Source organism: Lissotriton vulgaris, chromosome 5, assembly GCF_964263255.1.
Source record: "Lissotriton vulgaris chromosome 5, aLisVul1.2, whole genome shotgun sequence".
NCBI lineage: Eukaryota > Metazoa > Chordata > Amphibia > Caudata > Salamandridae > Lissotriton > Lissotriton vulgaris.
The window spans coordinates 1,621,813,849-1,621,831,138 of record NC_141693.1 but is presented as its reverse complement, the minus strand read 5'-3'; the positions used below and the strand labels follow the sequence as shown (position 1 = coordinate 1,621,831,138).

General features: G+C 45.1%; 1 protein-coding gene across 1 annotated transcript in view; it reads right to left on the bottom strand.

Moving 5' to 3' along the window:
• Positions 1-17,290, bottom strand: part of LOC147716850 (lectin-like) — a 301,532-nt gene that overhangs the window by 74,110 nt on the left and 210,132 nt on the right. The window contains exon 5 of the mRNA XM_086920443.1: positions 11,560-11,671. Within this exon, the coding sequence (XP_086776569.1) occupies positions 11,560-11,671 (112 nt within the window). The remainder of the gene's footprint in view (positions 1-11,559; positions 11,672-17,290) is intronic.

Sequence of the window (17,290 nt, the reverse complement as noted above, 5' to 3'; positions counted from 1 at the left end):
ACTGTGGAACCCATCCTGGCTTTCCCTGTGAGGCGTCCACTCCTGGGCACCCCCAAGGTGGAGGCCAGGCATCCTTAGCGTTGTGTAAATGTAAATGTATTGGCATTTATATAGCGCACTACTTACCCGTAGGTTCCCAGGGCGCTTCGACCGCTGCGAAACCCTTCCTGGCTTCCCTGAGAGATGGTCCCTTAATGGGTATATCAAGGGTAGGACCAGGCATCCCCGGCGGTCTGGTGGGGCCGTTATCGAAGATGAGGCAAGCTAATGCCCAGAGTTGCCGAGTGTGATCGCTGATCAGAGTGGGCACCGAGGCGAGAGAATTATCGAGTCCTCTGACCCTGGTCCAGAAACCTGCCGCGCCGGGAATCGAACCCTGGTCCCGGGCCGTCCTCTGCTCTTGGGTCTGCCGCCTCTAACCAGTGAGCCACTGTGTGGGGGCCATTGTGGAGATTAAGCAAGCTATTGCCCAGAGTTGCAGAGTGGGACTTAATGATTGCAATAGGCACCAAGGCGAGAAATATCAGGTCCGTGGAATTTTTGAGCCCAAGACCCGCCGAGGCGGGGAATTGAACCCTGGTCCCGGGCTAGACCTCGGCATCAGGGTCTGCCGCTCAAACTATTGAGCCACACTTCTCCTTAGTATTTGACACAGATCTTGACCGTACATCGAAAGTAAAATATAGGGTTCCACCTAGAACTTTCTCTACACTCAACGTTTTGGTGAAGGAGTTTAAGTTATTAGATGTATGGAGAGTGGATAAAGGGAAAGCTAGGGAGTATTCGTTTTATAGCAAGAAAGACAGGCAATACTCAAGAATCGATTACTTCTTAATTGATCAGAGCCTACTTTCAGACCTTTAGTCCATAGCTAATACTCCTGCATCAATATCAGATCACTCTGCAGTAGAGTTGAAATTAACCTTAATACAGATAGGTGTCAAAGGAGATGGACACTGGATAGGACCTTATTATTAGAAGAGAGGGTGAGAATAGAGCTGGATAATAAAGTTGAAGAGTTTTGCAGACTCAATAGCGTCACCACCAGTGAATGTATAGTCTGGGAAACCTTCCAGGACTATGCGAGGGGGCTACTGAGATCCTTGATGATCATTAAAAGCAGATCAACTAAGGAAGCGGATGCAGATAGCTTAAGGAAAATTAAGGAGAAGGAGAAGGAATTACAACAGGCAGCGCTTGCATCTAAAAGCCTCATACCACAGCTTGAGAAGGATCTGCTCTCCCTACAAGCCGGTCTCAAAGCTAGATTAGGTAAAATCGTAAAAGACAGATGGGATGCCAGTAAGCTTCAGTATTTCACCTATGGTGAAAGATGTGGCTCCCTCCTTGCTTGGAAATCTAGAGCGGACCGAATCCAGAACAGTATAAAGAATTTGGTCCAAAGAAGGACAGGTAGTACTACTGCAGGAAGAAGATGAAATTAGGGGGGAAGCTAGATCTTTTATGTATGACCTATAGAAGGAAGAAATAGATTATAATCCTGAAGCTATAAGAACTTGGTTGAATATGAGAGATCTTCCACGTCTGTCTGAGGGCGATAGTATATATCTAGCTACAAGTATAACAGAGGGGGAGATTTGAGAGAAGCTTAAGAAGATGTGCAGAGGTAAAGCTTTGGGTCCAGACGGGCTTACAGTAGAGATGTATCTGAGTCTAATGGATAGGATTGTACCTGTTTTAAAAATTCTCTTTAATAGAATATTTTTAGATAATGAACCCATCCCCCCCACATGGTCGGAGGTGACCATATCATTGATCCTTAAGCCAGATAAGGACCCCCAAAAAATTGAGGCCTATAGGCCCATTTCACTACTTTCAGGTATTTTGGCCTCTAGGATGGCAAAAATCATTAAAACTATTATACATGTGGATCAGAGGGGATTTATACTGGGAAGGCAGCTCAATGAGCTCACTTTTCAAGCAATAGGAGCAATTGACGTCGCAATGGAGAAAGGGTTACCATTAACACTTGTTGCGATCGATGCCGCCAAGGCATTCGATCAAGTCAATTGGAATTATCTCTGGGAGACGATGCATAGTTTTGGTTTTCCATTGAATTTTATTGATGCCATTAAATCTTTGTATTCGAGCCCACGCGTAAAAGTTTTGGTTAATGGTACCCTTTCAGAATGGTTTGATATCTCAAGAGGCACTAGACAGGGTTGTCCCCTGTCCCCTCTATTGTTTGATGTTCATATCGAACTTTTGTTTGCTCCCTTAGGGAAGAAACCTCAATTTTGCCTTTTAAGATTGCTGATCTAGATCTTAAGGTCACCCTGTATGCAGACGACCTGTTAATGTATACTTCCATCCACGCAACAGCTATACCTACATTATATAAGTTAGCGGGTGAATTTTGTAAGATCTCTGGCTACAAAATTAATAAAGAAAAAACTGAAATAATGAGTTGGAATTGTACTGATGTAATATCAGGAGCAAAAGATTGGATAAGATACTCAGGGATTCATCTAGCACAGCAGCTGAATGATACATCTAAGATCAATTGGGATAAGGTTTCGAAGGAGGTGGGCTCCTTATTAGCTGAGTTGAGTATGGCAGATCAAGTCAAGCGCCAGGATACCCTAAGGGTGACAGTTTAGCGCTATATAAATACGCCATACAATACAATACAATACAATTAGCGCGCTGGGGGAATCTCCCTTTAAACATATACGGGAGGGTGAACCTTATAAAAATGATAATTCTACCTAGGGTAACCTGTTTGTTCAATTCAATTCCACTTTCTTTTAATGCCAGAGATCTTGCAATCCTTCAAGGCAAAATTGGGTCATTCATCTGGGCCACTAAAACCCTGAGGATAGCTTGGAAAAAGCTGAGGAGAGGGCTGAAATTGGGGGGACTAGCTTCACCTGACTTGCTCTCCTATTGCCATGCCTTTCATTTAAAAAAATTTAGAATGCTAGCTAACACTATCGATTCTTCCTCAATGGGCCGTTTGTTTTGGGCCTTATTGCATGATACTCCACAGGGACAGGAATTCTTTCTCTATAAGTTTGGGGATCCAAAGTTTTAGAAGAAAGTCAGACTTAAGGTTTTATTGGCTGCATTAAGAAAGTGGGGATACATCAGGAAATCACTACGAATACCATACTATCCGCTGGTATTGGAGTTTGGGGAGACCTCCAGGTGGATTCACATCTTATGAGCTGGGTCCTGTGTTTCTGGGGGGACTCTGACAAGATTTAAGTTTTACCAGCTATCCACGTGGTGGTCATCACAATCATGGAGTAATGAAGACTCTAGTACAGCTATTGACATATTGCTAGAGTAGGATCATGGAAACGTGAGGTGTCCTTTTGGTATGGGGCATTGATAGAAACAGGGGCCAGTATAGAATCAGAGCTGGTGAGACGCTGGGGTAATATTCTCACTGAAAATGGACATGACTTGCGGAAACTCTGGTGTGACTCTTTTTCTATGTTACAGGCTGTGGTTAAACCAGCAAATTTAAGGAGGAATGATCTGTACACCACTTGTAGGGTATTCTGGACTCCAGGTAAACTGTCTAAGATGTCTGCAACAGTATACCACTGTGCTAGATGTAAATTCCCAGCTGCGGATGACCTGCACATATTTATGAGTTGCCCGAAGATCGGCCCCTTTTGGATGGAGGTATGTGGTTTCCTTGAAGAAGTATTGGGCATGCAGATTGAAGTATGTGCTAGGTTAATCTTCTTCGGTCTCCTGGCAAGCTATGGTTTGAATGATCTAGCTTCAAAGTTTGTATTATATGTAGTAACCATCTCTAGGAGGGAATTTTGCAGATCTTGGAAGTTGGAGGTACCACCTACATTTGCTGTTTGCCTAAAAAACATAGTTATGGTTAGTCAATCAGACATGGCCTGTGATAATTCCAGTTTTGATAAAATGTGGTCGGCTTTGGAGACTTGGAGAGAGAAGTAAGATCAGTCCAATGATTATGCCGAGGCTTGTAGGTCCCCTCCTCCCTAATAACATCTAACCCTTTTGGGTCTTGTGAACGGGAGCGGGACAAGGATACATCCGGGTCTCTGGGAAGACTCTATCCCCTCTTTAGGCTTTCCATCAGGGTTGTTTCCAACTATGGCCTGTAGAAGGGAAGTGGAGATATCCCAACTAGAGCGTTCTTTTATTGATGGCATGTATGAGGACTAAAAGAAAAAAAAAAAGGAAGTAGAAATTGTGGAGAATGTCGATTTTGCAATGGTTATTATCGTCCTAGAAACGGTTTATCAGAAAGATGGGTTACCCAAATATTTCACTACTGATAATGTGGTGCAATTGGTTGGCGGGGTATTTGAGGAATTCCTAAAGCGAAATGGCATTAAACACTATACTACTTAACTCTATGACTCAGTGGGCTCAGTGGGGAATGGTGCATTAGAAATGTTTAATAGAGTGAGCAAGTGGGCTATACAGTTGGCTAAAAATAATGGTATAGAATGAAAAATGTAATTGTTATTCAACAAGCTGGGTGGTAAGGATAGCACTGTGCACCTAAACTGGACATAGTCCTTTTGAATTAATGAGAGGCAGGATGGTATTTTCTAAAGATAATATTGGTTGGATGCCAAAAACCAAAAAAGTGGCATGGGATCCAGAGGTTTTATAAGGAAGAGTCAATGAGGAAAAGCAATTTTACAAGAAAAATTATGATGTCAAGTATGGTTGTAAACCTGTCAATTTGCAAATAGTTGATACTGTGAAACTGAAAGGAACTGGAGTTTTAAGAAGTGGGTAGAATAGATATTCAAGACCTCAGGTGGAGAAAATATTTTGTAATGCTGCTTTATTGAGCAACAGAAAGGTAAGACATATGAGTTCCTTTTCTGTATACAACAAGGAAGGTGAGGAGCGACCCTTGACCTTGCTGGTAGGTCAAGGGTCCTTGACCTTGCTGGTAGGACGCTCCCCCACCACACAGCTCCACCTGTGTGTCCTGACCCTGCCCCAGCTGCCGCTACTGTGGAAGTTTAGGCCCTCCTCCACCCGCAGGCTACCACCTGCGCCTCATCCCTGGTGGCCAGTGGTAGGCCTTAGGTTTGTATCACTGTCACTGTCTGTCTGTCTTCCCTGTACTGCCCATACTGTCTTCTGGTGTCTGTGACCACTGTTGTCTATCTACCCCCTGTGCCTGCATTCTTATCTGTGCCCGTTCTCTTGCCTTCTGTTCCCTGATTGTGTTCGTTCTCTTGCCTTCTGCTCCCCTGATTGCACTCGTTTTTCGTGCCTTCTGCTCCCCTGATTGTACTCGCTTTCTCTTGCCTTCTGCTCCCCTGATTGCACTCTTTTTTCGTACCTTCTGCTCCCCTGATTGTACTCGTTTTTCTTGCCTCTGCTCCCCTGATTGCACTTGTTTTTCTTGCCTTCTGCTCCCCTGATTGCACTCGTTTTTCATGCCTTCTGCTGCCCTGATTGTACCCATTTTTCTTGCCTTCTGCTCCCCTGATTGCACTCATTTTTCTTGCCTTCTACTCCCCAGATTGTTCCTGTTTTTCTTGTGTTCTGCTCCCCTGATTGCACTTGTTTTTCTTGCCTTCTGCTCCCCTGATTGCACTCGTTTTTGTGTGCCTTCTGCTCCCCTGATTGTACCCGTTTTTCTTGCCTTCTGCACCCCCGATTGCACTCGTTTTTTGTGCCATCTGCTCCCTCTTGCCTTCTGCTCCTCTATTTGTGCATGTATTCTTGCCTTCTGCTTCCCTGATTTTACTCGTTTTTCTTGCCTTCTGTTCTCCCGATTGCACTCGTTTTCTTGCCTCTACTCCCCTGATTGAACTCGTTTTTCGTGCCTTCTGCTCCCCTGATTGCACTCGTTTTTCTTGTGCTCTGCTCCCTTGATTGACTCATTTTTCTTGCCTCTACTCCCCTTTGTGCCTCTATGCCACTCGTTTCCCCCCCCCTGTTTTTTGAGACCTTTCTGCCTCTGTGTCACTCGTTCCCCCCTGGTTTTTGTGACCTTTCTGCCCTTTCTTGTAACCTTTCTGCCTCTTTGCCACTCGTTTCCCCCCATTTTTTTTACCTTTTCTGCCCTTCCTTGTGACCTTTCTGCCTCTGTGCTAGTCGTTTCCCCAGTTTTTTGTGACTTTCTGTGCTTTTTTGTGATCTTTGACCCTGCTTGCAGGCAGGTTGCCTCCACGCCGCTGCTCATCACCTGACTGCCTGTTCCTGCCTCCTTGCTGCCTCCTTGTTTCCTGGGTTTTTACCTCCCCTCCGCCTGTGCACCAGTTCCCCCGGCTCCCCGCTCCCGCCTCCTAGCTGCTCCTCCCTCCCAAGCCACCTCATATGCAGGCCGAGAAGCAGCCGCGCAGCGGACGCGCGCAGCGGGCATGCCGCTGGCGCACTGCGCCCATCTCGCCTGGACCGCGCCCAGCGCCAGAACCCCTGGACCCCGCGAACGCCACAACACCAGAATCAACTACGACGCCAGCACCCTCCACTCACTCAATGCTGGCCGAAGCCACACCTGCTTCCAGGCCGCCCTGAAATGGACCCACGGACCCTTCTCCTGCCGCACCTGCAGCTTCACCTGTGACAGAACCACCAAACCTCCAAGGACTGGACCCAACCACCTCAGCTGCATACTCCTCAACACCTGCTCTGCACGCAAACACGCCATCAAGCTCTGGGATCTGCTCGACACCTCCCCCCCAGATGTGACCTTCCTGAACGAGACCTGGTGGAACGACTCCTCGGCGCTCGACATCGCCATAGCCATCCCGGACGGCTACAAGATCACCCGCAGGGATCGCGCGAATTGAATCGGAGGAGGAATAGCCATCGTCCACAAGTCCACCCTCAAGGTCGCTACCCACACAGATGACACCCTCAACACCGCCGAACACCTGCACTTCCGGATCCACACCGACCCCAACACCACCCTCAGAGGAACACTCATCTACAGACCCCCGGACCCCGGGCTCAGTTCAGCGACTCCATTCCCGACCTCGCCAGCACCCAAGCACTTGCCTCCACAGACTACATCCTCCAGGGGACCTGAACTTCCACCTCAAGAACAACAACAACACCAACTCTGCCACCCTGATCGCAAACCTCGCCAACCTGGGCCTCAGATAACTCATCACCGCACCCACCCACGCCGCCGGCCACACACTGGATCCCGTCTTCTCCACATGCTCCCACGTAGCCTTCAACCACACCACCAAATCCACTGGAAGAAACCAACCACGCCCCATAGCACCCAACAGCGGCCTCGCTGCTGCTGGAGCAAAGTCACCGAAGACCAGCTGATCACCTCTCTTGCCAAGAACCCACCCAAACCCCACCAACCCAGACACCGCAGCCCAAAACCTCAGACAGTGGATCGACGACTGCACCAACACGCTCGCCCCGCTCAAGAAACCCTCCAACATGGCGCCACAAACGCTCTCCGGACAACCACGCAGCCCACAAGGACACCACCCGCAGACACCACCACCTCATCATATTAGCCAAGAGATCCTCTTTCAAAGGCCGCTTGGACAACAACGCACACGACAGCAAAGAGCTCTTCACCTTCGTAAAGGAACTCTCCAACCCCAGCGCCAATGACATTCCGCCCTCACAAGAACTGTGCGACTCACTAGCCATTTTCTTCCACTGCAAGATGGCTGACATCCACGACAGCTTCAACACCACGACCGCCCCAAATACCCAGACTCCACCTCCCCTGTGAACACCACCGGCGCCAACCGCCTAGCATCCTGGTCCAACGTCAACGATGACGAGACATGCAAAGTCATGAACTCCATCCACTCAGGATCTCCGTCTGACCGGTGCCCACACCATGTATTCAATAAAGCAGACGCAGCCATCGCACCCCAACGACAGAACGTCATCAACATCTCCTTTGAAACAGCAACATTCCCGGAAATCTGGAAGCACGCCGAAATCAACGCCCTCCTCAAGAAGCCCAAAGCGGCCCCCAAGGGCCTCAAGAAGTCCCGGCCCATCTCCCTGCTCCTGTTCCCAGCAAAGGTCATCAAGAAAATCGTCAACATGCAACTGGCCTGCTACCTCGAAGACAACAACATCTTGCATCCGTCCCAGTCCGGATTCAGATGAAACCACAGCACAGAGACAGCCCTCATCGCCACCACAGACGACATCAGGTGCCAACTAGAGAACAGTGAAACATCAGCCCTCATCCTCCTGGACCTGTCAGCTGCCTTCAACATGGTCTGCCATCGCACTCTAAAGACATGCCTCCTAGAAGACGGAATCCAAGTGAAGGCTCTTGACTGGACCACGTCCTTCCTCTCCGGCAGAAACCAGAGCGTCTACCTCCCACCCTTCTGATCCGAAGCCACCAACATCATCTGCGGCATCCCCCAGGGCTCATCCCTCAGCCCAACGCTGTTCAACGTCTACATGGCCCCCCTCACACAACCTCAACATCATCTCCTACGCTGACGACACCCAACTCATCCTCTCCCTCACCAAGGACCCACACACCGCCAAAACCAACCTCCACGAGGGAATGAAGGCCGTCGCTGATAGGATGAGGAGCAGCTGTCTGAAGCTGAACTCGGACAAGATGGAGGTCGTCATCCTCGGACCCACCCCCTCCGCCTGGGACGACTCCTGGTGTCCGACCACACTGGGAACAGCACCAACACCCACCGACCATGCACGCAATCTAGGATTCATCCTCGACTCCTCCCTCTCCATGTCTAAGCAGGTGAACAACGTCTCCTCCTCCTGCTATAACACCCTCCGCATGCTCCGCAGGATCTACAAGTGGATCCCGACCAAAACAAGAAGAACAGTGACACAGGCCCTCGTCAGCAGCAGACTGGACTACGGCAACGCACTCTACGCAGGAATCCCAGCCAAACACCTACGACAACTACAACGCATCTAAAACGCCTCCGCCCGAATGATCGTCAATGTTACCCACCGCAGCCACATCATCCCCCACCTGAGAGACCTAAACTTACTCCCCGTCGACAAGAGGATCACCATAAAGCTCCTCAGCCACACACACAAAGCACTCCACAACGCGGGACTATCCTACCTGAACACCAGACTCAGCTTCCACACCCCCACCTGCCAGCTGCGCTCCGCCAGCCTTGCCCTCTCCGCTGTCCCCCGCATCCAACGAATGACCTACGGCATCAGATCCTTCTCCTATCTCGCCGCCAAGAACAGGAACACCCTCCCTACCCACATACGGCAGACCCAAGACCTACTTGCCTTCAGAAGATTCCTCAAGACCTGGCTCTTCGAGCAGTAGCAGCACCCCCCTCAGCACCTTGGGACCCTCACAGGTAAGTAGCACTGTTTACAAGTACTCTGATTGATTGATTGATTGATTGATTGAGAAAAAGGTTACTGATGACAGAGGAGGTTCAATGACCAGAGAAGGTATTCCCATGCCTAACAAAGGATGTGTTTGCACACCTAATAATGTGGGTCTGCACATTTCATATTCTGCACCCAGGCTACATTACAGCTTGGGTACAGAACATTCTCAGGCCACCATTCCCCATCTGAGTGCCGAACCATGGCACTCAGACCTATCACAACACTGCATTGCAGTGTTGCGATTGGCTAGGGGAGTCAGGAGTGTGGGTGCTTCCTGCTTCCGAGGAGCAAGAGAAGGGCCGACTGAGAGGAGAACGGCCGGCCTGAAGGTTAGTGTTTTTTTAACTGATTTATTTTCATTTACACGCCCCCCTCCCACTTCTCCCACCTTGTCACCCTCGGTAAATAGCAGCCACCGCTGGTAAGGAATTTATACATCTAAAGGAAATTATATATACAATTTGAGTGTGTTGAAAAGTTCTGGCATTTACCTTTATTTTATTTAGTTTTTTTATTCTTGGGAAAAGGGAAGATGCGTAGTAATGCAATTAACGGGTTGGAATCCTACCTATGGCATGGGTTGGAATGTGGAGTGTTGACCACGTAATGTAAGCGCGAGGGGACTGAAAAGAGCTGTTAGGCGCAGATAACTGCAGTGCATGTACCAGGATTATATTAATCAAGCGCATTCTTGATGTTCACGTGGAGGTTCATCCATACATTTTGCACAAGAAGAAAAGCACTAGGTGCAAGAGAACAAGGGCATAAACAGCAGCACAAGCAGTGTGTCACACTCACTAAATGTGATATCACTGTAGAATTCTAGAGGGAGTAAGTAAGCTATAATCATAGTTAATGCAGAATTACTGAAATGTCTCTGATTAATTTGATGTAATTAAAATTACTGACAGGCCTAAAAAATATAAGCAGTCGAATGGATCAGTGTCAAAATATTTAAATGGTGCTCATAAGATAAGTATCAAAAAAGATAAATGTATGTATGTATGTATGTATGTATGTATATATAATATATATAAAGTGCAACTTACAATCCGCAGGAATATCTTGGCACTGTACAGAAAGATATTGTGGGCTCAGGTGGATGCTATCATCGTAACTATGGGTAAATTAAGTAGGAGCGAAGCAGAGAGAATCCGTGGCTCCAATAATCAAGGTTTACAGTGACTTTCTGAAGGAAGGTTCTGAGTGAATGAACCTGAGATGACAGGGAAGAGTATTTCATGCTTTTACCCCAAGATCAGCTACTGATCTCTCTCCCTTCGTTTTACATCAAAACGGTGTGGGTTTTAAAAGATTTGCTGAAGAAGACCTCAAAGGGCGTGAGGTGACATAGGGAGTAAATCTGCTTGTTAAATATTTAGGTCCTGATGCCCTAAAAGTAATAGCAAGTATCTTAAAAAGTACTCTTTTATGGATCAGCAGCCAATGTAGTGATTTTAAGGTGGTTGAGGCTGAAGAGCGACATAGCAATTTCGGCACCAGGCAGGCTGCTACATGTTGAACAGTATAGAGTTGTTTGAAAATTGTCTTGTTGGCACCCGCATATACACTATTACAATAGTTCAATCTGGAGGTGACCAAGGCTGCTGTAACAGTTTTTCTTATAGTGATGGAGAGAAAATCAAAGAACTTTTTAAAGGATTTTATCAACTGAAAACACTTCTTAGCTACTGATAATGCTTGTAGATGAAAGGATAGATTTGTGCCGAATTTCACCACCAAATTGTTAACTATTTCTACCATGTTGGGTGAGGAGGGGGTGTCTGCCGGGCACCAGAGAATAGGGGTGAAGGTATAAGAGTTACCTAGGATCATGATTTACGTTTTTTTAGTATTGCATTTCAGATGGTTCCGCTTCATCAAGTGAATGATCTCCATGAGACATTGTTGGAAGTTTTCTTATTCACTAGTAGAGAGTTTGTATAATGCTAAGTTCAGCTGAAATAATGGTGTTGGTTGTGCAAAAAAGCCCTTTCTTTGAAGATATGTAGTCTGTAGGACAAGAAGACTGAACTTTCACTGTAGAATATAGACACACAAATGTAAATTATATATTATAATTCCTCTCTTAACCATCATTCATTTATCTATATCGAAGGAAATTAAAATATGTAATATTATAACAAATAAAATCATAAATAAAAGACCAACATTCTGGTGCCTGGGCATTGCCTGTCTGTTGTTAGTGACCCCCTGGCTTTTTTTATGACTTACTGGCAAAGTTGAAATTGAGGCAGGCCTCACGACCACCATTGTTATTGGGTTCCCCACTGCGCCAGTTCTGATAGTTCCACTGTGAGCCGTCAGTCCACATGAAAGATCTGTCCTAAAAGCACACACAAAGGACAATAAATGAATGAGAAGCATGCCTCATGCATCAATACCAAATGTTCACTACCAAAATTTGGGAACCACCAGTTATAACATTTTAGAAGTAATGTGGTGCAGGCACTCATTTCAAAGCTGAAAAACGCCTATTAAAATGCTTTGCCCCCATGACCTGTAATGATGACATATTTCTGTTAATGTTGTGGCCATCCAGTCATATCATAGCCAAAGGGGAAACAAAGCCCTCTCATCCAAACATAATACACAATTTTTTTAAATTTATGTAGTGTGGGAGTTACACTAATTCAGATATCAATGACCTTTTAGCCATCATTTGTCAAAAGCCTCAAAATGTATTTACACCGAATCACACTATTTGAGTAATGATCTAAATTTCTGGCAAATTTTGGGTAATACTATATAACCATTTTTTCCAAAACGTTTCTTAAGATATCTGTGGTAAGTTGCATGAGGAAAACACATCTTGGAACACCCACCTTTTTTATGCTTCCACTTGACGGATCATCCTGAAACTTTCCAACTAGGAGATGAACTGGATGATCTTTTTTGGGAAAGTATAGTGAAGATTCATCAAACTGCATGAACGTTATTAGCAAAACAAAACATGCTCTACTTAAGGAAACTCTGACCTAACAATAACAAACACATGCTCACACACATATATATATATAAATATATATTTATATATATATTAAGGGCTCATCTGGCCCAAAACGAGTCATGGCGCTCATGGGATTGCACAGAAAATAAAGAAGACTGCATATTACCTGCTTGGGTCGGTGTTCGTTTTTCCTAACAGTTGGTTGAAGAAGCGAAGTTCCATGTGGTTTATATATATATATTACCTACTGGCGGTCGCCAGTAGGTATATATAGTTAGGATTTTTTCTCTATGGGATTTTTGAAAATTCTATGTCTAATAACTTTGACGTTTGTGGACGGAATTGGCTGAAATTTTCAGGAAAATGGAACATTTTGTTTCTGAGCAGCCCCTGACAATTTGGGGGGGTTTCATCAAGGGGGGGCTGAGAAAAAAGGGGGGTCCCAAAACGCGCTTTTCCCATGTTAATTTCCATAGGGCGGTTGGCCTCACTTTTAGCTCGAACGGCTGAATGGATTTGCACGAAACTTGGCAAAATTGTAGGGACTGTTAGCCCGATGTGCCTTTGCTAGGTCTCAATATATGTGCTCCAGTGGATTTTGAGTAATTTAGGTTCAAAAAAAGATATATATCTGGGCGGAGCCTAACCACACATCTGATCTGATTGGCTGTCAGCACTTCATCCAAGAAGTGTTGGCAGCCATCTTGGGACCAATATACATGATAGCACCTCATTAAAAAGCATTTGAGATGTCATCAGTGATGTCATCAGTGATGTCACTGACCATGTCATGAATGATGTAATATGTGACATCATCAGCAGTGGATTGCGGGTGCGCGATATATAGTTAGTGCAACTAACTATATATGGAATTTCAATGGTTTTGTGTGAATAAAATAAGGTTTTGTAAATGCGAATTCCTAACTATATATGTTCTATAACCTATGGTTTTTTCAGTGAATTTTCAAGGTTTTGTAAATGCTAATTCCTAACTATATATGGTCTATAACCTATGGTTTTTTCAGTGAATATATATATATATATATGTGTATATATATATATATATATATATATATATATATATATATATATATATATATATATTCACTGAAAACCATAGGTATCAGGGACTTTATAGTTAGAAATTAGCATTTAAAAAAACCTTTGAAATTCACTGAAAAAAACATAGATTTCAGGGAAGTTATACTTAGAAATTAGAATTTAAAAAACCTTTGAAATTCACCAGAAAAAACATGTTTTTTTCAGTGAATTTCAAAGGTTTTTTAAATGCTAATTTCTAACTATAATGTCCCTGAAACCTATGGTTTTTTCAGTGAATTTTAAAGATTTTTAAATGCTAACTTCGAACTATGCCTACATAAGTAGGACATGTGCACAAAGAGGAAGAAAGGCGCAGAAAGAAGCAAAAGAAATGCAGGAGAAGGCAACAGAAGTCCAGAAAGAGGAGGAAAGGTACAGAAAGAAGCAAGAGATCTGCAGAAAAAACCAACAGTTGCGCAGAAGGAGGCCTCGTTGCAAAGTCATCCTGTGTCCTGGGCACCCCCAACTTTTTGCTGACTGGCACTGGTGGTAACTGACTCTGACTGACCCTGGGCTCTGCCTAACCAGGCCAGGAGCCAGTGCTATGCTGAAAGACAATTAGAACACAGTGAAAATACCCACATACACTAGGGTACACTATGGCTTGGGGAATCCCTATGATTGGCATGACCTCCCCTGTAAGGCCCTAGTACATAATAGTAATCTAACTAAACAAATGCCAATACTGCTACTTTATTCATACTCTCATTCCTGCGAGAATATTGCAATTAAAACAACATGTGCCATGGACCTCTAATTCTGTCTTGAATAAATCCTTTTCTTTTTAATTTTTTTCTTAGCAAAATGTACACATTTGTACAACATTTCAATTTTTGAAATCACAACTGAAGACAATTATCATATAAAGAAATTTTACATAAAGTCATATTTACTTGCTCATATTCCTGTTTCTCCCAATCAATCACTCATTCAACCTTTTCAGACTCTCTTGCATTCATTCATCACAATCACAGCCGTCACCTACTATTTACAATTTCATTTTGTTCATTTTTGTCCTTAATTCCAGAGGTATAAAGTGGCGAGCTTTTGATTCTAATTTAAGAGTGAGTTTAAGGAGAACGTTTGTCTGTCTTGCAGCTATTTGGTCCTGAAGAGAACTCAACATTTATCAAGAGTTCGAAACGCGTAGACCATCTATGTATCAGCCATAAGACTGCACAACAAAGCTTGATTTGTATAGAAAGAATATAATTTGATGACATTGTTTACTATGACGTCTTTTTGAATTAAGGACAAAAATGAACAAATTGTGAATAGTAGGTGCCAAAAGAGGCAAGAGAGGTGCAGAAACAGGCAGAAAAGGTGAAGAAAGAGCAAAATGTGGTACAGAAAGAGGTAAGAGGGATACAGAAATTTGCAAGAGAGGTACAGAAAGAAGCAAGAGCAGTACAGAAAGAAGCAAGAGATGTGCAGAAAAATTGAATAAGGGTACAGAAAGAGTCAAGAGAGTTGCAGAAACAGGCAAACGGAGTGCAGAGAGAAGGAACAGTTGAGCAGTCAGAGGCAATAGAGGTACAGAAAGAGGGAAGGGGGTACAGAAAGAAACAAAAGGGGTAAAGAAAGTGGCAAGAGGGGTACCGAAAGAAGCAAGAGCAGTGCAGAAAGAACCAACAGAGGTGCAGAAAGAGGCCAGAGGGGTACAGAAAGAGACAGAAGAGGTACACAAAGAGGCAAAGGGAGAGCAGAAAAATGCAATGGGGGTGCAGAAAGAAGAAAGAGAAGTGCAGAAAGAAGCAAGAGATGTGCAAAAAGAGTACTGCAGAAAGAGGCAAAAGAAGTGCAGAAAGAAGCAACAGAGGTAGCAAAAGAGGCAAGAGAGGTGCAGAAACAGACATACAAGGTACAGAAAGAGGGAACAGGGTGCAAACTGAGGAAAGAGAGATGCAGAAAGAGGGAAGAGGGGTATAGAAAGAGGCAAGAGGGATGCAGAAATTGGCAACAGTGGTGTAGATTAAGAGACAACAGTAGTGCAGAAAGAACCAACAGAGGTACAGAAAGAGGGAAGAGGGGTATAGAAAGAGGCAAGAAAAGTACAGAAAGAAGCAAAAGAGGTGCAGAAAGATGCAAGAGAACTCCAGTAAAAGGCAAGAGAGGTGCAGAAAGAGGCATGAGAGGTGGACAAAGAGGCAAAATTTGTACAAAAAGAGGCAAGAGGGGTGCAGAAAGAAGCAATAAAAGTGCAGAAAGAAGCAAGCGAAGTACAGAAAGAAGCAATAGAGGTGCTGAAAGAGGCAAGAAAGGTGCAGAAACAGGGAAAAGGGGTGCCGAAAGCGGGATACAGAAATTTGCAAGAGAGGTGCAGAAAGAAGCAAGAGTAGTGCAGAGAATACCTATTACCAGTTTCCACCCTGATAAACTCTTGCTCCACCCGTCCTTGCCAACTTGGACAGTTGTCACCAGCAGGCAGTGCTATTTATTAAGCATGGGCGAAATTTGCGAGTTCGCGATCCGGGAATTTACGAATTTGCGATCCGCAAAATTCGCAAATTTGTGCGAATTCGCAGATTTTTTTGTTCGCAATTTGCGTGTTCGCGGGGCGCTTTGCGTGTTCGCTGGTTTTTTTTGTGCGTGACCGCGATGCTCCCTCTGGTTCATCACTGCCACCCTCTCGTTTTTTGTACCCTTCTGCCCTCTGTAACACTCGTTTTTGTGCCTTTCTGCCTTCTGCCCCACTTGTGTTTGTGCCCTTTTGCTCTCTGCCCCACTCGTTTTTGTGCTCTTCTTCCCTCTGCCCAACTCGTTTGTGTGGTCTTCTGCCCTTTGCCCCACTCGTTTTTGTGCCATTCTGCCCTCTGCCCCACTCTTTGTTGTGCCATTCTGCCCCTTCCCCCACTCATTTTTGTGCCATTCTGCCCTCTGTCCCACTCGTGTTTGTGCCCTTCTGCCCTCTGCCCCACTCGTGTTTGTGCCCTTCTGCCCTCTGCCCCACTCATGCTTGTGCCCTTCTGCACTCTGCCCCACTCGTTGTTGTGCCCTTCTGCCCTCTGCCACACTCATTGTTGTGCCCTTCTGCCCTCTGCCCCACTCCTTGCCTTTTATTTAAGAATGGCACCGGCAAGCTGCCAGCGCCATTCTAAAATAGTTACTAAGTTAGCTTCATTAGGAAGCACTAATAGATAAAATAAAGCAGGTGCTCGAGTTGGAGCTCAAATTCAGTTAAACTTGAGCACCTGCTTCATTTTATCTATTAATGCTTCCTGTTGAAGCTAACTTAGTAACTATTTTAGAATGGCGCTGGCAGCTTACCGGCGCCGTTCTAAAATAGTTACAAACACTGAGCTTGAACTTTTGCTCCCCGGATCTGCTCCGCTCGTGGATTTGCGAATTTTCGGCAAATTCGCAGATCGCGAATTTGCTGAAAATCCGCAAAATCCGCGAGCGGAACGGATTTTGCGCCCATGCTTACTATTTATCGCCTGACTCGCATTGCCAAGCAGGCCTATCAGCCTCTCCCTGCCTACCGGGTCTTAATATACTTTTTGCAATCCGGGTCACAACAAAGGTTACACCCACAAATTACCTTGGGGCTATCTTAGATGGTCGCCACTCTGAAACATTGTTTTCATGCACGGTCTCTTAGTACGAGCACAGTCATTTGACTAGGGGGGTCACATTCCACCCATTTTACAATGCACAGCCCTGCTCGCGTATTATGCTGTAAATAATACATTATGACTGCAAACCAACTTGGTAATGTGCATAGGATGAATATACAACAAGAGAGGAAGGGAATAATGGCTACTCTCCCACCCCTTATTTCAATATCTATTATCAACAAAAGAGCGCCAAAATGACACAAGTGAAACCCTTATGTCACAGTGAAAAACGGTGAAACCTACCTAAATGTGAATGGTCATTAAGCAATGAGAGAGG